Source organism: Epinephelus fuscoguttatus, linkage group LG23, assembly GCF_011397635.1.
Source record: "Epinephelus fuscoguttatus linkage group LG23, E.fuscoguttatus.final_Chr_v1".
Taxonomy (NCBI): domain Eukaryota; kingdom Metazoa; phylum Chordata; class Actinopteri; order Perciformes; family Serranidae; genus Epinephelus; species Epinephelus fuscoguttatus.
This window is the reverse complement of record NC_064774.1, coordinates 32,468,558-32,494,198: the sequence shown is the minus strand read 5'-3', so window position 1 is coordinate 32,494,198 and position 25,641 is coordinate 32,468,558. Positions and strand designations below refer to the sequence as shown.

The 25,641-nt window shown below is 40.0% G+C and overlaps 1 protein-coding gene across 1 annotated transcript; it reads left to right on the top strand.

Annotated features, from left to right (window-relative positions):
* Nucleotides 1-1,781: 1,781 nt before the first annotated feature.
* si:dkey-6n21.12 (schwannomin-interacting protein 1) lies at nt 1,782-23,431 on the top strand. The gene is made up of 7 exons (XM_049568905.1): nt 1,782-2,132; nt 6,178-6,437; nt 11,192-11,316; nt 11,871-11,967; nt 16,373-16,498; nt 16,677-16,794; nt 17,386-23,431. Exons 2-7 carry the CDS (start codon nt 6,180-6,182, stop codon nt 17,484-17,486), a joined length of 825 nt encoding a protein of 274 aa, XP_049424862.1. The 5' UTR covers nt 1,782-2,132; nt 6,178-6,179; the 3' UTR covers nt 17,487-23,431.
* Nucleotides 23,432-25,641: the final 2,210 nt, after the last annotated feature.

Genomic DNA, 25,641 nt, shown 5'->3' with positions numbered 1-25,641 from the left:
TGAATTGCTGTCTTCTTCAAAATGACTGACAAAGTGCCCCAACTAACTCACGTAGCATGTTCCTTATGTTAGCATGTAAGCTATATGAAACTAGCTAACGTTAGCTAGCTAACTGGACATTGTATGATGTCCAGTGGTCAAAAATAAAACAAATGCGCTATGTACATTAATGCTAGTTCTATTTCATTTAAATGTAACAGTGGAAAACTAGAATGTAATAGGAGTGTTATGTATGCTGTACAGTGGTTAATATATTTTATAAAGTGTTAGTATGTCATAAAAAAGGTGATAATAAAGCCATAGTATAGTATGTCATTAAAAAAGTCATTAAAATGTCATGGTATAATATGTCATTTACAAGGAAAAAAAGTCATAGTGTGTGAACCTTAATCATATAGCTCCTTAATAAGGCAGTCTGTCATTCAGACTTTAAGAACCCCTGATCGACATTTTTGTTTCAAAATGCTCTAATATGGACAGTTTAGCTGTAAAGTGTCTAAATATTTTAACCCCAAGACCCCACAGGAGGACTGGGTTACAGAGGGTGTCAAAAATGTCCCCCCATGTTAAATTGGTGATTACGGCCCTGGTGTGCAGTGTATGACACATCTCACCAGCATGTAGGAACTTGTCAGAAAAGACACACCACAGTATTTTTCCGACATCTCCTCACTCTACTGCTCTTGTGTTTTTCTTAATGATACAAATGACAGTATTCAAGCCCTAATCCAGTTTCTTTTGGATTAGGGCTGTGTGTCATTATTCCCAGCAGATCAGCCCACCAACCGCTCAGTCCTCACATTTGAGTCTGGACAGGACTGAAGAAACGAGTGAAACAAGACACCTCCACCTCCTCTGCTGACTGTGTCAAGCTCACACAGCTAAGATCGAATTCAACCGGAAACACACTGCGAGTCAAATATATAAGACTGGCAGTAACGGAGCTGGCACCTTTTTTTAATGAAATAAAAAAGTGCTGATTTAAGTGCAATCTTGCATAGCTGACAGAGTCTGTACTTTATGTTTGTCTCATATTACATACACATCTGTTTTTTTTTTTGTTTTTTTTTTTTAAAATTCTTGATCCACTGAGTCTAAAACAGTTTACCATAGTTTGCCCTGTGTCTGCATGAATATCTGTGTACCTTAGTTTGTGAATGGCCACTTGTAAGTTTTATTTTGTAATTCATTTTTTATATCTTTCATTATAGTAATATTGTAACTTGTATTCAAATTTCATATGATGTGCCTTGTTGACTGTAAAGAAAAGTCCTTGGGGGAAATAAAGACCCAGTAAAGCTTGTGTTAGACAGACTCAAGCTGAGTCTAAAACCTCGGTATTTTTTATAACATGTAAATATATTATTCTTTTGTTTATTTTGTCTTCTTATTCTTATTATTACTTTTTATGTTTACTTTGTTCATGTATCTGTTTGTATTTCTGTGAATGAATTTGTGCACAAAAAGAAAGTGAAAAAAAATTGTTCTCTGTTTCACTGAATTCAACTTTAAGTTGATGCTGAGATTGATACTGATTGTATTTAGCTACAATACAATGCAACAGGGATAGGAAGTTGAGGGAAGAGTCCTTCTCGTTGTTACTCAGAGATATCACACAAGCTTCAACAAGCAGCAGCTAACAGTCTTAGCAAATATTAAAAGTTAAAGCTAGTGTGCCGTGCCGCGGTGTGCTAGCTAACGCTGGCTGAGGGGACAATGGGGCTTTTATTTTGAAGGCACTGACAGGAAGTCTCAGATGTAAATTTTAAAATTGCCAACTTTTTCCTTTGCGTGAAATTCCTCAAGTTTGTGTCTATTGTTTGGATATTTGAACCGACGGTGACTGGATATCAGGCGTGTTAATAATCAACAACATAAAGCAGCCCAGACAGGATGTAAGTAAGTGCGCAGACTGAGACGAAAGAGATTTGAACGGTTGTTGAGGACATTTTTCCGCTTCTTTTGGCTGGCTGACGAAGAAGACAGAGGGAGTAAACTCCTGATGGAAAGGAAAGGAAGGGGGAAGATAACTAGGAGGAGTTGAGGAAGGAGCGGACTGTTATGTGGCAAAACTCTCGACTACCTCTGTGACAACTCGAGCAGTAGAGCTGGTTTATATTGTGGAGAAAGTGGTAAGTTACCTGTTTAACAGCTAATAACAGTTTGCGGTGACGCATTAAGATTGGATAAGATTCTGAGGTCTCCTGCTTTCAAGCACACGCTGACTAGTCTAACTGTGAATTTAGACAGGGCCGTAGCCTGTAACAAAAAAAAAAAAAAAAACTGTACCGAGGGCATGAGTCTAGGCATCCCAATCTCCACCACAACCAGGGAACAAGGTTTGTCTTTTTTTCTAACTATTTGGCATTTTGTTTGTTCATTTATTTTTGGGGCCGGATATTGTTTGAACCAGGGGCGAAAATATAGACAGTGTAGGCAGTACGGTTGCACTGGGGCCCATTGGGTGGGGGGCAGACTCCTGCAGGAGTCCATTTTTGAAAACGCCATACCCGTTAAGCTCAGTACCAGAACCAACCTTGCAGCCTGGTGAAAGTGATTTAGACGTCAACATTTTACACACATACTGCTTATCTTCTCTTTTTTATTTGTTTTAATCTGATAAATAAAAATTCCATTTGCTATCGGTTGTATGCCTTCAAATATGCAAACCCATCTCTGTAATGATTTTCTTTCTTCTCTTTCTTTTCTTTTGTTTTCTTGGGTAAAATAGGCAGTAGAAATCCAGAACAAAATTAAATGTTTATTCTACATGAACTATACAAACTCTGAATACATTACATGTATATTTAAAACTATTGAATGACTAAATACATTCTAAATGAATAATTCCTTGTGTTCTTTGATATTTTGTCATATACAAGTATGCAGTGATGATTGTTGGATAACATATCTGTTGCCTAATGTCAAGTCTCTATTTGTTCATTTGACAAGATAATGCGATACAGTAGCTAGTTGAGGCACAAAATCTGACAAGCTGAGCACATTTTCATGTCCTCTAAGCAGGAAAGTGTCAGTAAGAAAGGACAAGAGAGAAACGAACAGGAGGAAAAGGTAGCAAAGCCCCCTAAATTAGATTCGCTTTCTTATGCCAACAGTTGCCAGTGGTGTGTGCACCTTGAAACTAGTAACAAGCGTGCACTAGGGCCCATTGTAACTACCTTACACCATTGGTTTGAACTCAGTGTACTGGATATCTTTATTGATGCAGTAGCTAGAGTCTATTTAAATACAAAACACACATTTCAGGACCAAAATAATATTTTACACTTCACCTTAAGAATATGCATTTCTTCTTTAGCTGTTTTTCATTTTACAAAACAAGTTAAAAGTTGCTGAAACACAAGCAGACCAACAAGACCTTTATCTTAAGTAAATATTGTCTGAAACTAGGTTTATTTTCCTTGTTCTTATCAAGGAAAATGCAAACAGCATTATAAATCTGACCAGACATTCAGCTTTCTGTACTTGGAACTTTTTAATAGTCTGCACTGCAGATGCATAATACCATAGTACCAAAAAAGTATTTACAGTTCCAGTGTGTAGGATTTGGGGGCATATATTGACAGAAATGGTATATCATATTCACAAGTACAGTATGTTTTCAATAGTTAGTAGATAATAACCTGAAAATATAAATTGCTATGTTTTTATTACTTTACAATGACTTGTTTATATCTACGCAAGGAACGGGTCCTTTTCCACAGAGTCCACCACCATGTAGTAGCCTAGAATGGACAAACCAAATAGTCAGTACATTTACTTGCACAGTAAATAGGTGGAGCTACGGTTAAAGCTCGACTAGCCCATTTAATTGAACTTATATCCTTGGCTCACTATACAAGCAGAGGAGGGGAATTAATTTATTGACTGAAGTATGTCTGACCCCACTATGATAGGTGACCATATGCCCCATTTCAGCTTGTTTCTTCACAGACCAGACAGTCGCCACTTTGTGTTTTCCCCCCCATCCACGTATTTGAAAATATCTTACTCTTTAAGCTGACACAGCATGAACTGTGTCTCCTCGTCTGTCCAAAAATGCACAGCTCTGGATGTATTTTAAAAGTTTTAGTTTAAGTATTGTATTAGTCCGGTTTTACTAATACAATAAATTGATTTTCTCTAATTTCATGTAATTGTACTGACTGGCTCTAGATAAGGCCATTCATGTTTTACAGCCACAGTAGTTCTCCTACATGCTTTTTGTCTTACTATTACCTTTAAGTCACAGACTTAAACATTGCTTCTTTTGAGCAATTAATATGCAGTGAAATCTTTGAAAAACCAAGAAGGTGGTGTAGAAGAAGTTCTTTATGACGCCCTCTTGGGGAAATCAATTTTTGTTTACTCTGTTGTAGGGCTGGGCGATACTGCCTAAAAAATAAACAGCAACAGCCTGGTAGCACGTACCTGGGCTCCAATACTTCAAGCATGCGAATAAACCCTGGCTTTTCCACAGTATGGGCACCATATCTCTTGAAATATACATCACGACTGCATCCGTGATCGCTTTCCACCGTCGTGTTTCCCCCTTATTAACTAAATTTGCACAATTCCTATCTAAAAAGGGCTACAGACACAGGTGAGCACACAAGAGCCCCCATTTTCCTGACCAACAATTATAACCAAGCCCTGTCTATGGAGTGGAGCCTATGTAGCGTTCAGGCGTTGTCATGTAAATAATAAATTCCAGCACTTGAATAAGGATATTTTCATGGGGAGCAACACCTCTCCCACTCGGCAGCATGCCTCTGTTTGAGGCAAATTCACACTGTTTGAGGAAAAAAAAATCTATATTATCAGAGCCTTTTGATATTTTTAATCACATTTTTCAATAACTAAATTATATTTAAAATGTAGCTAAAATGTGTGGCATTTTGCACCGTGCATTATGAACACCGCACATTATCCTACCAAACATGACAATGAAATGAAATGAAAATACTGCCAAACTGCACTGGTTTTTATGAAATGTCTGATTTTTTTTTTTTTTTTCTGAAATCAGTCATTGTTAACATTAGTGGCTATCAGATGCTCGTTTTTTAATGTCAACATTGAAGTATGCAGCCATGACATTTAAGTGCAAATTATGTCAAAATGTAATTTAAATATGTACATATATAAAAAAATAATATCTTTATAATGTGTTTAATTAACTACTATTTCTAATGTCAACTAGCAAGGATAGTAACATTTAATCAAGTAGATGGCGAAATTGGCAAATCGTAACCCTAGTCCACACTCTGGCTCCTGCTCCTAGGTCAAGTCCTAGTGGACTGAGCTACTGCTGCCCCAACAACATTTACTGAGAGGTGATATCTGCAGAGTCTTAATGTATCTATGTATAAATTAATATATATTACTTTGTCTTCTGTGTTAAAAAAAATATTGATCAGTGGTTCAATATAGGGTTGCAACAGTATAAAATTTTTCACAGTACTATAACCGTCTCAGAAAATATCGCATTATCACAGTATTACGGATTTTTTTTATAATCAGCAGTGGCATATGATAGTTAGGATGGGCCCCAGTGCACACTATTATGACGGGCTCTTGTGCAAGATTTTGTGTCGTAACGGAATATTTTGTAGTTACAGAAAATACAGACAATGGACAGCATCAACATACATATTACCAATCATCACTGCAAATATGTATATGACAAAAATACCAAATAAAATAAGAAATTATTCACTAAATGGATTTTTTTAAGTAGTTTATCCATAGTTCATATAGTTTATGTAAAATGAACTTTGTTATAGATTTCTACTATTTCACAAAGGAAAAAAAGAAGAAACATTGACGCAGATGGGCTTGTCTTCTCGAGGGCATTTATAGCAGATAACAGCATTTGTATTTTAACGTGTGTTCTTCTTTGAACACAGGCTTCTTTCTTAGGTGGCAAGTTTTATCACTCACTTTATGATCTTCCCAGATCGCTAAGAACTCCAAATTCCCAAAAATAGAGGTCATGACCTCAGCAGCTTTAACTGGCTTCAGTCCAGATTTTAGGCAGCAAGCAAACATCTTGTTTTCCCACTTGTTTTTACAACATTTTATACTCTAAGCATTGGGCAGCATGTTATATATAGAGTGCTCTGTCCTAGACACTTGTAGCTGATTTGAATCTGTATTCTGCTGTCCCCATCCCTGTAGAGATGGAGGGAGAGAAGGAGAGACAGCGGCAGCAGCGAGAAGAGAAGGAGAGTAACGAGGCAGAAGATGACAGGAGGAGTGATGATGACGCTGACAATGAGGAGGAAGAGGAAGACGATTCGGAGGGTGCTGCGCTGGTCTGGCAGGAAGGCTACGGTGAGGACAATCTGGGCCTTCCCATCATGCACTGGGAGGCGCTGAGTCTGCGCATCGCTGAGCTGGAGAAGCAGGAGGAGGAGAATAAGGAGAAAAGGGCAAAGGTCAGTGGTTGCAGTCTGGATGAGGGTGTTGGTTAGTCCTGGGAACACTAGGGGTGGGAATCACCAGAGGCTCCATGATGCAATATTATCATGATACTTAGGTCACAATACATTATTATTGCAACTTTAAATGTGTTGCAATATGCTGAGTGTTGCGATAAATTATTGTGCAATATATTGCGGTGTATTACTTTTTTTCAATTGCAGTTAATCTCTCAGAGGAAAACTCGTCAACATCTTCATTATCGAATAAGATAATATATTTTCAGTCCGTTCATCTCACCTCAGTCATTTCTTGCAGCAAAATGTATGCAGTGGACAGAAAAAGCAGTTGGTTACATTATTCTAGTAGGCTACCAAAACTTTAACTTGTATTTGTAATATTAATAATTTACATAATAAAAAAAAGCGATACTTTTGTGACGATACAATATTGCCAGACAAAAATATTGTGATACTATGCTGTACTGAGTTTTTTCCCCACCTCTAGGGAACACTCACGTCTATCAACTCAGTTAAGTACTTTGAGTGTTCTTGGTGGAGAACATGGGTGTGTTCCAGAAAGCAGATGTAGTGAAAACTCACCCTGTCACCCTGAGTTGAGGGAAACTCTGAGTTTTTAGTTCCAGAGACAGTGGTCACTGTAACCCTGGGTCAGTTACTGTAGTAACACACTCTGTAAATCTCACATGCTTACTGGAAGATTTTCTTTGGTGGTGTGAGCAATTGTGTGCAGCCACAATCGGTGTGTATTCAGCAGCTGAAGATATCAGCTCTTTATGCAGTCAGCTCCTGGGCTGATCCTAGCAATGCATTCTGCCAGAGAAGGAGAGATCAGCAGGCGCGGTTCAGCAGTGGGATTTTTATGAGATCATACAGCTCAGAAGAGAAATGATAATGTAGCAGTCTTGAGTACAAAATAATTACTCTGACTATGGTACAACTCCACCTGAGAAAAAAACTCAAAAAATATTCCTCAAAATTAAATTCTGATCTTTAGCATATATCTCATTATTAATACATTAAGAGTGAATGAACATTTATAGGAGATGAATTGATATAATAAGACAAATCAATGACACATAAAAATATAAACAACCGGTAGGTGGAGAGAGAGGTGGAGATGGTGTTGATATAGATGTTAATTTGTATTTGATGCAAGGTTTATTGTGTTTTTAGGCACTACATCTACACTGACCAAAAAAAGGTAATTTCACTACCATAAGACATCTGTAATGTCAATTCTGTGAATTTGGCAGTACATCCAACCAGCTTCACAACCACACAAGATGGTTACAGTGATGAACTGTTATCAAGTCAAGACCCTGATGAGGATGACAAACATGCATATGAGTTTCCCTGAGACAGTTTCTGATCATTTAGGTAGAAATTCTTCGGTTGTGCAAACCAATTTTTGCATCAGTTGTTCAGGTGGCTGGTCCTGAGCTGGTTTGTGGTTGTGAGGCTGAGATATTTCAAGTTCACCAGTGCTGCACATTGAGTCACTGTAGTGGAGAGTTGTGTAAAGTGTCATTTCTGGTGTTGTTGGTATGTTTCCATTTGTTGTAGAGCTGATCAATCAATCAATCAGACAGACAGTAATAATAGCTTACAACAACATTAATTTAAGTAATAATATTATAATAATAATTATGGCTATTGTGGTACAATATGTTCTAAGTATATATTAATATATGATAATATATGTATGTGACAATAATCATATGTGTATAATAACGGTAGAAGTATGACTAATGATGCAGTAATAGAATACGAGAGAGAGAGAGAGAGAGAGAGAAGGAGAGAAGGTGCCCGGTGTATTATAGGGGGGTCCTCCGGCAGACTAGGCCTAAGTCAGCCTAACTAGGGGCTGGTACAGGACAAGCCTGAGCCAGCCCTAACTATAAGCTTTATCAAAGAGGAAAGTCTTAAGTCTAGTCTTAAATGTGGAGACTGTGTCTGCCTCCCGGACTGTAACAGGAAGATGATTCCACAGGAGAGGAGCCTGATAGCTAAAGGCTCTGGCTCCTGATCTACTTTTGGAGACTTTAGGGACCACGAGTAACCCTGCGTTCTCAGAGCGCAGTGTTCTGGTGGGATAATATGGCACTATGAGCTCTCTAAGATATGACGGCGCTTGACCATTTAGAGCTTTATAAGTTAACAGTAGGATTTTAAATTCAATTCTGGATTTTACAGGGAGCCAGTGCAGAGAAGCTAAAACAGGAGAAATATGATCACGTTTCTTAGTTCCTGTTAGTACACGTGCTGCTGCATTCTGAATTAGCTGGAGAGTTTTTAAAGACTTACTAGAGCTACCTGATAATAGAGAGTTACAATAATCCAGCCTAGAGGTAACAAAAGCGTGGACCAATTTTTCTGCATCTTTTCTGTTATAGGCCTAATTTTCGCAATATTACGCAGATGAAAAAATGCAGTCCGTGAGGTTTGTTTTAAATGAGAATTAAAAGACAAATCTTGATCAAATATCACTCCGAGGTTTCTTACAGTAGTGCTAGAGGCCAGAGCAATGCCATCTAGAGAAACTATGTCATCAGATAAAGAGTCTCTGAGTTGTTTGGGGCCAAGAACAATAACTTCAGTTTTGTCTGAATTTAACATCAGGAAATTGGTGCTCATCCAAGTTTTTATGTCTTTAAGGCAGTTATGGAGTTTAGTTAATTGATTAGTTTCTTCTGGCTTCATCGATAAATACAACTGAGTATCATCCGCATAACAATGGAAATTTATAGAGTGATTTCTAATGATGTTACCTAAAGGAAGCATATATAGAGTAAATAGGATTGGTCCGAGCACAGAACCTTGCGGAACTCCAAAACAGAATTATGTTAAATGTTGGCTGAATGTGTTGACGTCTGTTTATGATGATGAGATGTTGACCATAAACCAGCTCAGCTCTATTAAATTTATCAATATGCTAACCTAGCAAGGTAAGCTAATCACTAACACAATTGGTTAAAAAGGAAAACAAAAAATGCTTTGAGATGGCTGTCAGAGATGACACAGGTATGATCACATCCTCTCTAGAAAAGAGGATTAGCATAGCGTTAGCACTGGAAAACGCTGGTTCTGGTTCAGTGCTGGAAGTTGCATGTAACATGGGGTCTAGGTATAAGGTGGATAAGACCCTGTATTTCAACATCATCATCAACCATTGTTTATTCAGGGAAAATTGACTGAGCACGAATACAAATTAGTGTTGTTATGGTACCAAAATTGGGACCCACGGTATGATACCAATGAAAGTATCCTGGTTCTGAGTAGTATCACAATACCACAGCAAAAATTAGGCAGATGTGCCTTTTGTCATTTATAAAAAGATAAATCACTTTTCTATAATACATCAATGATATTTCAATGGAATAAATTACTTATTGACTTATTCATACTTCAAAAACAGCATCAATAAGTGATTAACATAGGGGGGATTAAAATAAAATAAATAAATAAAATAAAAATCAACCAGCCACCCTCCTCCTCTGATAAGTTTAGAACAGTCCTTTCAATGCGGTGAGGTTTGTGGACCGTTACCTGCCACAAAGAGAGAAATGTCAGTGGCTCGTTTCTCTTCTGACACGTCACATACCTGTGTGCCGCCACGGCTCGGCTGTTCAGGTACTTCTGGGCAGTCATGACACCAATGAAGAGGAAATTATTGTACCTGGAGCTGGGCTTCTCGGTCGCCGGTAAACCGTTATCTTGCGGTGGCCATAGTGCTCTGCCGTATTCCTGTCTGTGACCCCCGTTCAACCCACAACCGGCAGGGTTCGCCTTTCGTTTCTGCTGCTGGTTGAAATCTATATTCGCACAGCGTGTTCCTGAACTTATTTAACACGTAAATACAGTGGAAAACAAATCAGTGTAACATATAGACAAATCTAGCCTACAAGTAAAACGAAATAAATAATAACTTTCACTGCTTAAAGATACTCAATAGCTCAGCTAATACCTGAAATGTCACTGGAAAACAAACCACTGCAGCAACATATTGAGTGCCAGATGGCCAGCACATGCCATTATTGGATGGCGCATGGACACTCACCCTCTTGTAATTGGACTTTGAATTTATCCCACAGTAGTGGTACTGTGAGGTACCGTAGTACTACGGTACTCCAACATTATGGTATCATATGTACTGTGGTGTTTTAAGTACTGCGGTCTACCGTTGTTGCCAGTAGACCGTGCAACACTAATACAAATATATAACTGCAATGAAGTGATGAAAAACAAAAGTCCATAAATACAAAATAAGTAGCAGCAGTGTCTATCAAGTATTATAAATAGCAATAAAAAAAAAAACAATAAAAAAAAAACAAAAAGTTAAAGAATTTAGAATGGAGTCTGCCATAAAGGACAGATACATAACAACAACAACAATAAAAAGTAATATGTAGAAAATCATGTTTGTCAATTACCAAAGCAGGAACACTGTAAAACAATCATATCATCTAGTATACGCTTTAAATATCAAAGCCTTAAAAAAACCTTAAACCTTAATGAATCTAAACCTTATCATGACCCAGGTAATCATAAAGCACAGTATCGCCATCCTGTCCACCTTTCTCCTTACCATAAAGTTCTACTAACCTCAGCTAACCTCAGTCAACAGGCTATTACAGTACAGTCATTCTAAAGTAATCACAAAAATGAAAAAAAAAGGATATATAAACTGTATATATATTTATAAACCCTGTTGTGCTGCCTCTGTAACTCCTGCCCCTTGTGGTCTTCAGAGCGGAGTTTCTCTGGAGCGAGGCAGAGCTCCACTGAGCTGGATGGAGGAGAGAGGGAGGAGAGCAGAGAGCTGGGAGGATGGAGACGACGCCTGCAACAGCCATGTGCTGGCACTCACCTCTCGGTACACTCACACACACACACCTCACAAGACTCATGACCTATTACTCATGAACATGGTGTCATTCTAGTGTGTATCATCTCTTAACCGAAGGCCCAAATCTGACTATAGAAGTTTTGTTAGTTAACTAGAGGAAGAAAGCCAAACATATTTTAAATCTAGGCTCCTCAATGTGTCTATTCATTATTTTACTATGACTCGTATTGCAAAGTAACATCTACATCTAATGCAGCACTTCTTAACAAAACTATTACAGCTGTAGTAATAACACATATGCTTGTTAAAAAAAATATTGCACACATATGAGACTGTTAGCATTAAAATCAAACAGGTGTTGTGGTGCTTCGGCTCCAGTGTTGAGAGGCTGTTATAATTTTGACAAACCACCAGGTGTCACTGTGTTCAAAGCCCTGGAATCTTTATTTGACACTTTCCCTCTGAGATGATGTTCAGTAATTGTGACTCAGTAGCTGTGAATTTTCCGACAACACACATCATTCAGTGAATCAGACATGAGGTCAGACATGAGGTCTGTTTGACTGTTGTATATCCTCCAGCCTGCAGACGCAGATGAATCTTCAGCTGTGCTTCATCAACAACAGTGAAAGTGAGGAAGAGGAGGATGACAAGGAGAAGGAGAGCAGCAACACACGGGTAACAGACCCTTACACAAGTCCCTGACAACACGATACAGCAGTTTGTATTAAGCCCAGTTCTGACCAAAGATTCAGGATTAGATGAGTTGAAACAGGCAACAAGTTGTAATGCACCATTCTGCGTTCTAAAACATTCTAAAAACCTGCCATTTCACACCAGTGTAGCTAGATGAGACGGTGTATCATCTCTATGAATGGGAGACATAAGTACATACAGAGAGCACTGTTCACTGTTCAAATAGGTGACTTGCTATACATTCTAAAACCAGCCACCGGTGATTTGACCAACTTGTAGACTGGTGCAGAGCAAAAAATCTCTGCATCAATGTGGGGAAGGCTAAGGAGGTGGTCGTGGACTTTAGGAGGAGAGGCCACACCCCCTCTCCCCTCTTCATTGGAGGAGCAGCTGTGGAGATTGTGTCCACCTTCAAATACCTGGGCCTGCACATCTCCAATGACCTCACGTGGGCCACCAACACAGCCAGCATCATAAAGAAGGCCCACCAATGCCTGTACTTTTTGAGGAGGCCCTGACCTTCTTTTACAGGTGTGTGGTAGAGAGCACACTGACACCCTCCACCACTGTTTGGTATGGAAATTTCTCTGCAGATGGCAGGAAGGTGCTGTAACGAGTGGTTAAATCTGCTCAAAAAATAACCAACAGCAGCCTCCCTTCCTTGGAGGACATTTATGTCAGCAGGTGCACAAACAGAACGTCTGTATGAAGGACCCCACCCACCTGACACACAAACTGTTCACCCCCCTCCCCTAAAGCCTAGTGCACATCACACGATTTTTTTTTCTCTGATTTTGCGTCGCGGAGACTGTCATAATCTTTTGAGTGTTCATACCTGGCGACGTGTTTCTGTCTGCGGGAGTCTCACCAACTGCGTTACGACCTGTGTGTACACACCACAAGATTTCTCCACCAAGCCCTCGCTGACAGAGCCCCAGATAATGCAGTGACCTCGCCAAACTTGGAGATGACGCATCATAAATGCATGGATATTCTTAATTATCCTGGGTCCAAGTGCCACGCGCTCCGCGTGATCCTGTGGACGCCGCCATTGTTGTTGTTGCTTGCCAGCTTGTCAGTGTCAGCCCAAATAAGCAACTCAGCTTTAGAAACAAGCCCAAGGTCGCAGCTAATAAGCAGACCTGGCAAGTGGCAACCCTGCGGCTTGTCCTCCTCACATTTCTTCCGTCCTCCTGCGTGCTGACGCATCCTGCCTCTCGTTGGCTGATGCTCTTTGTCAGTCGTGTCAGTCTTCTCCAGTTTTCTAGCATGCCAGATATCCAGTCCCAGTCACAGACAAGGGGGCGACTTGCTCGTAGGCTTGTTCACACATGAGGACTCATCGTGGCAGACTATCTGCCGACTCACCTCCGACCCAAGGTGGCTCTCAAGATCCTCTGTGACATCAAAATCACGGTGAAAATGTAATATGTAATATATGTAATATGTAATGTGAACTAGGCTTAAGGCAGGAGGCTGCCCAGCCTCAAAGCCAGAACGAGGCTGAAGTACAGCTTCTTCCCAGAGGTTGTGAGGCTTATGAAGGCTTGAAGTCTCATCTCTGCACTTTGTACTGCTGTGACTGCATGCTGCTGTTGATGCACTATAATGCACTTTAACATGCTGCTTGTTTTTTTAATCATGTGTTTTATTTATTATAGGCTTTTAGGTTACTTAATTATTTTTAAAGGTCTATCTTAAAATGTTATTTATTCTGTGTGCCGCTGGACCTGGGAAACAGATTTCGTTCCCTCAGGTTTTTTACCATGTTTGAATGAAAGCAAACTAAAGCTTGAACCTTGAACCAACTGAGTTGTAGGTGATAGCCCGCTTGAGTTGAGCGCAGACCGATTAATTAATATCTTTTTAAGTGGGGTTTTATGAGGTACTTATCTTTAGTCAGTGTATTATGTACAGTACATGTCAGTCAGCATTCCCCCAGTTTGGAGAAGCAGGCAGGAGTACTGACATGTAAGCTAAGCATTGTACTGCTGTGGATGGTGTCAGCAACAAAACATACAGTTAAGGTCAAAATTATTAGCCCCCCTTATGAAATCAAATAAAACCCTTATCCTTCCAATGACATGGGCCATAACCTTAAGTGTTTATAGTTTGTGTGTGTCCGCAAGAACAAAGACAACATCTGCATAAGGTCAAATGAACATTTTTTTATTGTTTTGTTGAACTGAAACAAGAAAAAAGCAAAAAATGCAATGGTCAAAATTATTAGCCCCCATGTGATTTTGTGCTTTCAAAACAAATTAACTGGGTTTGAAACCACATCTGAGCAGTCAATTAGGTTTGAAAACACACCTGAGCAATCAATTAGCACTAAACCTTATTTAAGTGACTTCAAGAAGCAGAGTTAATATCACTTGACCACTTGAATGAAAGGGATACTCCAGGGTTGCTCTATAATCTTCGTAAGAAAGCAATATCATCATGCCAGAAAGCAAAGAAATCAGTCTGGACCTCAAACAGAAGATAGTGGATCTTCATCTACAGGGGGAAGGATATACTGCCATTTCCAAGCGTTTCATGGTTTCTAGAACAGCTGTGCGTTGCATCATTGCAAAGCACAAAGAAACAAAGTCTGTTAAAAATAAACCTGGCCGTGGTAGAAAACGCAACGTTTCCAAAACTTTGCAGCGAAAAATAATCAGAGATGTCAACAAGAATCCCCAGACCTCTGCAAAGATGATTGTTGCTGAACTGGCTTCCTCTGGACTTGATGTTTCACGCAAGACTGTTGTGAGGGTTCTTCATCGTGGTGGACTTTGTGGTCATCGTGCAAGAAAAACCCCATTGCTCTCACAGCAGCACATTAAAGCCCGACTGAATTTGCCAGAGACAATCTGAAACATAAGGGTGAGTTTTGGAAGTCTGTCCTTTGGTGTGATGAAACCAAACTTGAGCTGTTTGGGCATATGGATGCTGCTTTTGTTTGGCGAGGCCTTCAACCCTAAAAATGCTGTCCCCACAGCGAAGCACGGTGGTGGCAACATAATGCTGTGGGGCTGTTTTGCTGCTTCAGGGACAGGAAACCTTGTTCGGGTGCATGGGACCATGAAAAAAGAGCATTATGTGGGTATTTTGAAGGCTAACATCAAGACATCTGCAGCCAGTCTAGCGTAAGGTCGTCGCTGGGTCTTCCAACAAGACAATGACCTGAAGCATACATCAAAGTTAGTCAAAAACTTTTTGAAAGACACCAAAATCAAGGTTCTGGAGTGGCCCTCTCAGAGCCCTGATCTCAATCCTATCGAGAATCTGTGGAGGGAGCTCAAGGTTCGGGTCCATGCTCGGAGACCAAGCAATTTGCATGATCTTGAACAATTTGCCAAGGAAGAATGGGCTAAAATCCCTCAGGAGACATGTGCCAACTTAGTTAGAAACTACCAGAAGAAGTTGTTGTCAGTTTTGGATCAGAAAGGCTATACTATTATTAGTTGTCAGAGGGCTAATAATTTTGACCATTGCATTTTTTGCTTTTTTCTTGTTTCAGTTCAGCAAACCAATAAAAATGTTCATTTGACCTTATTCAGATGTTGTCTTTGTTCTTGCGGGGACACACAAACTATAAACACGTAAGGTTATGGCCTATGTCATTGGAAGGATAAGGGTTTTATTTGATTTCATAAGGGGGGCTAATAATTTTGACTTTAACTGTATTTTGGTCATCTAAAAGGAATCAATATCAGTTCAAGCCTACGCTGTATTATGATATTTTCACGGCTTTACCTTGAAGCAGCAAGTCTCTTCCGTATTCCCCATCTATGATCTCATCAAAGCCACCAGACACCATTGAGGATCAACAGTAATTTAAGCTCACCGAACACAGGAGCTGCTGGTCTGTCTCTTCAATCAGTCAGTTAGTTAGTGTTATTGTGTGACTTTGGTGAATCTGAGCTAGCCACTAAAAATGCCAAAGTCACACAAAACCTCAAACTAATGAACTGATTGAGGCAGCGGTAGATCAGGCTTTCAAGAGAGAAAAATAACAGCTTCACTTCCCTGTCATAAATCGCTATCTGGTGGTAAGGAAAGCAAAGAAAATATTCTAAAGATAATGTACACCCGAACTGATTGATTTTTTTTAAGTGGCTAAAATACATTTTGTTGCTGGTCCCTCCACAGCAGTGCAATGCTGAGCTTCCTTGTTAAACTCCAGCCTGCTTCTCCAAACTGGAGGTGTTCTGAGTTACATCTACTGTAGGTAACAAACTCACTATGGATCAGTAACTTATACAAGCCCACTTCAAAACATCTGAACTATCTCTTTAAGAAGAATACGAGAAATATCAACAGAGCCACACCTTACTTTTGTTATTTCAAATGTATCTTCTTCATGTTCTTCCCACTCTGTTGTCTGTCCCCGCTGATAAAGAGAGGGACTGTTCAGGTCCTTAAGAATCCTCAGCCTCCTGCCAAGCCAGAGAAACCAAAATCCAGAGGCTTCAGGAACACTCTGAGGAACCTACGAGACCGACTGAGAACAGACCACAAAACACTGGTGAGAGCTAAATTTCTCATTCAGCCATTTTTCTCTTTTAATCCCAAATACAGTTTAATACAGCTCCTCTCTCCTCCTTCTCCCTTTGTCCTCTCCTGTTGTCTTCCTCTCTCCTCCTTCTCCCATCTCCTTTCATCCTCCTTGTCTCCCCTCCTCCTCTCTTCTCCTCTCCTGTCAGGCTGCAGCTCGCAGTGATCCTGTAGTCCAGAGAAGACATGTGGAGCGCAGCGATTTACAGAACTTCAGTATTAAGGATCTGAAGGCTCTTTGTACGTCTCTCAGCCAGACCATCCAAGGTACTCCTCACCCACACAGCAAGTACACAGTCCTCACTAACCCTAACCCTGAAGTGGTTGCACAGGTTTCCCTATTTTTTTCATTTAGGTGCACCAGAAATTTTTCACATTTTAAGCATTGTGCAACAGTCCACAGAAGTCATGGTTTGTGCGAGTTCAGTACAGCAGGGGACAAACCAAATGCATAAGAATCTGTTTATTTTCATTTATTTTGAACAGACAGTACTGTTAGTGTCAAGGAAAGACACAATCCTCCTGCTGTGGACTGAGACCATTTTTCAAAATATGTTTATTGATTTTTAATGGAAAAATAATACACGTAATGTTACAGACCCAGTTACAGACCCAGGTTTTACATGAACAGAATGTTCATATAAAACAACTCAATTGAGCTCCGCTCAGAAATGCAAAGATCTGTAAAGGGAAGAGACTCGGGCATTACACACTAAAACTAATACAAAGAGTGGCTGCACTCTAGACCCTACTAATCCTAATGTAAGAAAAAATATTTCTCAGACATATACCTCTTAAGTGCTGCTGTTAATTTAGATCTGCAGTTTGAACTTATGATTTTTCATCTGTCCCCATCAGACCTGAGCTCAGACCTGGTGAGTCGCCTTCAGGTCCGAGACCAGCTGAGGACGGAGCAGGACGCCATGCTGCTGGAGGTCCAGGATCTGACATCGCTGTGAACCTGCTGATTGTTCCTGACTGGAGTTCCCCTGCCGAGCAGTCAGGAGCGGTTAATATTACACAAACATTTGAACAAGTGTTACAGCCTGTGAACATTGTTGGGAATCAGACAGTGCCACAGTGGCCTCCACAAACATCTCAGTCAGCCCCTCTTGCTGTTGGTCTGACCAGCCAATCACTGTGAAGAGTGTCACTCCCTGAAAGGACCAGGACATTCAGATGCCTAGTATTTTTTTATTGTTGTTGTTATTGTCCGTGTTGTATATTTATGAGGGGAAATTTTGTCTCACTTAAGGACGGTGTCCACCAGCAGTGGCTTAAAACTTACATGTGACAGGACCAGCTTTGTCCAGCAGGTGTGGTCACAATGTCAGAGTGGTAGGGTACGGTTAGTAGCTGAAACTGATTTGGACACAACATCCAGACAGTGGATGGTGGCCTCAAAGGAACACACTTACATTTTTGGGGAAATATGCTTCTTGGCTGTCTTACACTGAGTCACATTATGAGGTCAGTACCGGTTTCTTCTCCTCTAGTCCACAGCAGATTAAGGACTGGGTCATGTTAAACCCAGTCTAGCAGTCAGACTGCAAGGGGGAAAAACTTGTCCTTACAGTGGATAGCTCCCACCTTAACACACCATCATAAAAGCGTTTTTGCACATGAAAATGCATCTGTACAGCATGCAGAGTCACTCAGCCAATCTTGAAGATATGATGAAAGGATGGTGAGTTTAAGATTTGATCGTATATCCCCTTTCCACCAAAGCAAACCTTGTTCTAGTTCTGGGCTTGTGCTAGTACTGGTCGCCGTTGGATCAAGTTTTAAACCTTCTATGAACCAGTGTTGCCAACTTATATTTAGCGACTTTTCAGACCCCTCTAGCGACTCTTTTTCAAAAAAAGCGACTAGCGACAAATCTAGCGACTTTCTCTGATGTTATTGAAGACTTCTGGAGACTGTTGTGAGAGCACGTATCATTCTTATTCTTCTCAACGGGCAGCGGATGCTGCCGTGGGCTCCTCTCTCACCCCAAATCACTCACAGACGGCCCAGTCCTCCCTCCCAGCAGCAGTCAGAGCAGGAGATGTTAACCCCTCCACGTCCAGACTGCAAGTGAATCGCGCATGTGTGGAACCGCTGCTGGCTGATCCCGACCTGGTTTACAGTCAGGGCGGGATGTAAATGTAAAAAAAATTTTTGTCTAATATAAATCATTTGTTGTTCTAAACATATTCAGGGTGTTTTTTACTCAGTTTCTGTCTCTTCCACGACGTTATACCTCTCTCCTACAGCAGCCATTACAATTACATGCATATGGACAATTATGCAAATTAGGCGATGACATCATTTGGTGACTTCTAGTGACTTTTAGGACAGCCAGTAGCTACTTTTCTTACTGAGGAGTTGGCAACAGTGCTATGAACCGCTCTGCTGCAAGCAACTTTATTAGCGGGCTACTGAGCAATATCATCACATAAATGAATATGGTGTATACGTTTTCGCTTTCCCAGTAACACCAGCACCAGCTTCAATCACAACAACAATGGTGGGTTACATAGTCTCATTACAAGTTTTGCTTTTGGCTTTGCGAGCCTACATTGGCAAATGCAGTATCTACGATGTAGATAGCAGACAACTTTATAAGCAACAGCAAAAATAACAACAATGCTTTAAAGCTTCCACTTATACAGTGTTATCCTTTGTGAAACCAGATGTTAATATTGTTGGTGAGCCAGTGGCAATTTCAGAAAGTAACGTGCTAAAGTTTGCTTTTGTTGATAAGGTTAGTGCCATCTAGTGTAAAGATTTATAAAAACATGAAGGACGCATGGAAGTATGTGGACAGTAAAAGTTTAAAATGAACGTATCGATTTTTGAGGGAATATAAATGAGCCTTTAGAGACTAGACAGTGGCTCCAAACTGGCCTTCGAACTGCCTTGGTGGAAAAGGGGTAATAATAATATTTTTATTTGTTTACATAGCCACTTTTTCTTGTTCTTGTCACTCACCTTAAACCATCAGGGTTTTGTTGTTTCGGTGACCTCATCATTCACTACATGATGTGGACAAGAAATATGGAGAAATGATCTTGCAACTCCCTCAGACAGTCATTAATTTTGTATGGACAATAACCTTTATGAAGAAAGAACATCCCATAAGTTTTGCTTTGGTTAAGGGGAAAGAATTGCTCATTTCAGGTTTTGGTGGCAAACCAGCATATTTCCCCAAACATCTGAATATTCATTGAAAGGATTCATCCAGTGTTAATGGAAGTTTTTTCCAGATTTTCCAGATCAGTCTCTCTCCCTTAAAGGCACCCCGTGGTGTCTTTGACCACTAGTAGCACTATGGAGCGATGTTTTGGTCAGCAGGTCCCCATGACAGTTTGATGTTATTCCATTGATTTCAGCCTGTACAAAAACATTAGGACAATAACTTAAAAGCAGAAAGTGGAATAGCATCAACATTACAACAGAGATACCAATCTGTAAAATGAGGGTTATCTTTTTTCATCTCTGGAGCTATGCTTTAATACATTGTGTTTAGCATCTTTTCTAAAGGCTTGAAACTGCAATATAAAAGGGACTCCTGTTAAGAAGCTGCTTATAATTGCCAACTGAACAATCTGTTGTTTTCTACTTTGTCTCAAGTGTAGTTATCTCCTCTGATAAGAGAGAAAATGTCTTCTGTTATTCATGTGTATCTTTGGCCCTGTTTATACCTGGTATTAACACATCTTTGCTGATCTGATCTCAAGTGGACAGCGCTAAATACAAATGTGAACAACCAGCAGGACACATTGTGATCCCATCACTCAAACCACTTGCTGAGATGGTCTGGGACGCATTTAACCACATTTTTTGTATTGGAAATGCTGATGTGTCCTATTGCATCTCCAACAGGTGCCCTTTTTACACAGTGATCGCGCTATACGGCCAAAGTCCCTTCTTTTATGCCTCCTTTGCATTTTCACGCAGAAGCAAACAATGACAGAATCATTCTGCTCCAGTATGTGCTTTTAGACAGCATGCCAGTATCGCGGAATCAAAAGAGGCATGGCGGGAATGCCATGTAAGGGCCCAAACACACCAAACAAATGTGGGAGAGCTAGCGTGTCTTGGCCAAAAAGTTGCTCATGAACACACCAAACGTAAGGCCAACAAGCACATATGTTCTGCAACTGCATGAGAGGACATACCCCTCCACACCAGCAGACGGCAGTAGTCTGTAATCATCTTTCAAAATGGAAACTGGAATACCGTCCTGACGCTACTTAGCCAGTTAGCACTTTAATAACACAATCCAATATTGAAAGAACAGCATATTTACTGTGCGCCAGTGAACAATAACACAAACCATCAGGAAACATTTCTGCTAAAGAGCTCAATGGCTAAAGACAAATAATCTTATCTTATAATAAGTCTGTTTTGACTTTACTCCCTCTTGACTTTAGCTCTTTGTTTACAATTCTCATGATGGGCTCTGCTATGCCAATGCTGAATCAGCAAGAAAAAAGGTTAGCCAGCGCCAGCAAGAGCAAACGGTGCTGGACACACCACACTGACGAGGGCAGTAAGGGTAAGGAGCTCCTGGACCTCAGTTTTTTTCCCAATTTGCAGACACTTTTGGCCACTGATCTTCTTTAAGGGAGCTGCTAACTGCTATCAGCTACTTTTTAATCTCCTGCCTTGGGTCACACGCACAACACATCATTAAAATGTCATACCTGTACCACCCATGATCCCGTCCTGTTTATACAGACATTGTTTTGGCTCTGTTACCACCACCGATGCTGCCTTAGTTGGACGAAGTGTTGCGTGACCATCTTATGGTCTTGCCCTAGGGAAGGAGACGTGTTGGATTCTGCTGACAGCTATTTCTCCAACTGTACCATCACAACCGCTAATGCTAGCAAGAGTGTGGACATTTTAACTGGTCTGACCTTCGAGTGTAAGTGACGTAGGCAGTAACACATTCTGAATACAAGCGGTCAGCTAGATACATCATAGACAAAGGTGTGAGAGGGCTGTGTCTTGGCTGTCCACTTGTGTTTGGATCACTGGAACTTTTTTTATACCAGGTGTAAACAGGCACTTTATTTGTAAGCCATTTAGGTGGAGTTAGTAAAGAACTATATGTGATCTTACATACAAAAAAATGAACACATTTTTATTTTCTTCACCAAAATGCTTTTAGTTTTATATGTAAGAAAAATATTTTAATCTTTTTATTCAGGCAGTCAGTTTTGTGACAGTCTTGGCACACGATTTTGATTTTTGTGGTTAAACTCTACACAAAAAGAATGTTTACCTGTTAAGATTTCAGAAATTCTGTATCATATACATTTTCACAGCTTCATTAGACACAGTTGTTAATGTTATCTCTTATTCATGAAGTCACTGCCTTGCCATCTTTTTGTTTGTACGCTGTTGGGCTACCAGCAGTAAAACTCAACACTTTATGCACAAATTGTATGTCTGACAGTAATAACCATCCAACAGCTCATTCCTGGGAAGCTGTTGGTGTAAGACCTCTTCCAAAAGTATTGGGTTTCATTCACAGTAAGAAAAACGACTAATTTCACCCAGGTTTTTACCTGGCAGTTATTAGAAACCAGCAATTATTTGAATATCAGCTTCCAACATTATGGACCAACTTGAAGGCATTTTAAAGGGATAGTTCAAATGTTACGAAGTGGAGTTATACGAGGTACCTATCCATTGTCAGTGTATTATATACTGTGGATGTTGGTTGGCGCACCCCCAGTTTGGGAAAGTGGCAGGAGTACCACCACAGAAGCTAAGCAATGTACTGCTGTAGACGGGGGCAGCAACAACACATATTATAGCCACCTAAAAAAATCCAGAGCAGATTAAGTGTATGCTACATTAAGAACATTTTCGCCACTGCATTAACTGCTTCAGTTACATATGTATGCTCTCTTCAAAGCCACCAGACTCTATTGACAAAACTAGTAATATTGGCTTGCTGAACATGGGAGCTGCTGGTCTACTTCTGCTTCAAACTGTTTGTTTGTGTTATTGTGTGACTTCGATGAGTCCGAACTAACCACTTTAAATGCCAAAGTCACACGATAACACAAACTCTGGCTTTGAAGACAGCAATATTACGACCTCAGTTCCCCGGAAATCACTGTCTGACAGAAAGGTAAAGCATTGAAAATACTCATAGTATAGTGCGCACTAAAACTGATATTGATTTTTTTAGGTGGCTAAAATACTTTTTGCTGCTGACCCCTCCACAGCAGTACAATGCTTATCTGCCATGGCAATACTCTAATCTGCTTCTCCAAACTGGGGGTGTGCCAACCACCATCTACTGTCGGTAATACACTGACTATGGATAAGTACCCGATACAGCCCCATTTCAAAAAATCTAAACTATCTCTTAAGATTTCCTAAGAGCAAGACAACCTAAGCACTGTTGGCACCCAGCAGCTGATGGTCAAGTGTGTCGGCCTTAACAGTTGTGAGTGGACATTACTCACCATTAGAGACAGAAATAAATGAATCTAATGCCTGTCTCAGAGTAAGTCAGTGCTGACATTGTCATTATTCAGTCATGACCACAGTCTTTCCCTAATCATACAGGTGAATTCCTTAATGTTGTTACTGCACCCAGTGAATAACATTATGTTGATTTGAATGAGTTAAGATACACATTCAAGAATGGGATCCTGTTGAACTCATTCAACTTGTTTTATTTACTGTAAAGAAATCTTAATCAACAGAAGAACATGAATCATTTAGATTTAGTTGTTGTCTTGTATTAATCTGTGTATTGAAAAAAATCAATTGAGTTGAGATTGATTGCACACTCCAATACTGTGTTTTTTAAATTTTGGTGGTGGTTCGACCATTTTGTTTACATTGATAACAGATTGTGCCTTTGAATTAAATAAAGTATTAGTCCAGTCAGTTTCAGAGAAGAACATGTGTGAGCAGAGTCTTTACACTGATGACTCTTTGTATGTATTGCTGTCTGTCTGTTTCCAGATAACTTGGGTGTGTGTTGTTAAATTAGTGAAACGAGGAAATCTTTGTATTCCTCAGTTTTTTAGGGTTTGGTCAGTCTGTCCAACAGTTAGTTCCAAAGCAAAATATCTCGACAGTTGCTGGCTGGAATTCATGATATCTATATTGAGGATGGTTTCGAAATAATTTAATGCCCCTCGGACCTTTTGAACAGCTGCAGGCGTAGGCAGCCTGCGGCTCCTGGTGATGGGCTAATCTAAACTTAATAGACTGTTTTACCCTCACTACAAGCTTCAAATATGTATTATGTGTTTGAGTGTTTGTTTGTTTGTTTTTGTTTTGTTTTTTTTGTCAAAACTCAAATGGACGGAGTTAAACTGCAAGTGGGCGGGACTTGTTATTTTCAGGCTGAAATTTTAACAAATTCTTTGTCACGACCCTCGATTTCTCATAGCGACGTACAGGGCAACCTTAGCCCTTTACCCTATGTGAGACACAGCTGAAACTCATTGTAACACGTAGTTAATGTTGTGAAATGGTCAATGTTAGATTTAACCAACAAAACTACTTGCTTAGGTTCAATGGTGTTCATTATGTCTTCAATTTCTGAATTTCAATTTCTCACTTTAGTTGTTCTCAGACATGTATTAGGGTGTTACATACCTTGACATCTTTCGGCGGAAACAGCCTTCCTCTTAAGTGTCACTTGGTGGTGGTTGTGACGTGTCTTTATGTAATAACCTTACACATGTCTGAGATAAAAGAACAACTAAAGTGATTACTCGATTAGGTTTAGAAAAAAGATTGTGCTTGGGTTCAAGTACTTTTTTATTACGTAACATTACAAATGGTTTATTATGTAACGTTATGTATGGCTTATGTCAGGCTGACGTGACATATTTACGTCATGTGAGTGACATCAGTGTGCATAAACCATACGTAAATTACATAATGTACATTAAAACAACTATGACTTTTGGTTTTACACAGGACATAGTTACGTAATGCTACATTAAAACAACACTGACTTTTGGATTTGAACAGAGCACAGACTGCTCCTGGGGTGAAACGTTATCTTGTGTCTTCCTCTCCCTCCTGCCCTACGTGGACTTTCTGATTCTTTGTACTACATCAGTTGCTCTCAGCATCAAGTAATGCCATAGATAGTGTTTGAACACTAGAATATTTTGTGTTTACTCGCTGCATACTCACGTCATACGTGCATGAAATAGCTGAATTAATGAATAACCTGCCGGTATGTCCTCTGCATCATACGTCCCTGGAGGATCTCAATGCTGACTGGCTATCCGGGCGCCAATTGGTCACTGAAGTTAAGATTTTTCATCTCAACAAAATTATGCTACACGCGTCTTCACATGGACTTTACATGTGATTCACTCACGCAAATGATTTTAAACGTGCCCTCTGTGAACATGACATTACACTGGAGTTAGTTGAAAGCCTAATGCGTCTCATAAAGACATTAAAAGGATGCCTTTAATGTTCATAACACACACCAAGTGTCATTATTTGATGACCTGAGAATGAGAAGGGTTGAATATGAAGTTGAAATTGCTATATTTATTACAAAACAATTTACAGAACAGCCTCAGAAGCGAATTTCACATAATTTTAATTACGAAAGTAAAAGACTAAATACAGCCACCCAAAAGAGGATTTTCCTTCATTGTAAGGATATTGCCACATTTGACTCTACTATGATACTCGTAAAAAGTACAGTATCTGTAACGGAAGCTTGTTTCATCTGAACTAGAATGATCTCTAATGCTCATCAACAGTAAGTTTTGGGGGGAATGCTGGGACTTTAGGGTCACTTTTGGGCACCACAACAAAACAAGGGAATAACTGAGGATCCCTGTAAGTATACACTGACTGAATATAATCAATGAACTGTATCAGGAGTACATAAATGTACATGCACTGATGGGATCCATTCATCTGTCTGTGTGTTGTCAGAGTGACCAGCCGCGATTGCAAAACATCCAGCTCAGCTCAACAGGTGAGAAGAGAGCAAGACACACACACACACACACACACACACACACACACACACACAAAGGTGAGACGGGTAAGAAGAATTGGATGACACACAGTGAGGGACAGAGGGAGGGACTGAATTACCATAGAAACTGG

What these genes read in the sequence shown, in the direction of transcription:
- si:dkey-6n21.12 (XM_049568905.1), top strand. Translation starts at nt 6,180, where the DNA reads ATGGAGGGAGAGAAGGAGAGACAGCGGCAGCAGCGAGAAGAGAAGGAG. An exon ending in ATAAGGAGAAAAGGGCAAAG is followed by an intron (nt 6,438 to 11,191) that starts GTCAGTGGTTGC and finishes TGTGGTCTTCAG; the next exon opens with AGCGGAGTTTCTCTGGAGCG. An exon ending in TCTCAGCCAGACCATCCAAG is followed by an intron (nt 16,795 to 17,385) that starts GTACTCCTCACC and finishes TGTCCCCATCAG; the next exon opens with ACCTGAGCTCAGACCTGGTG.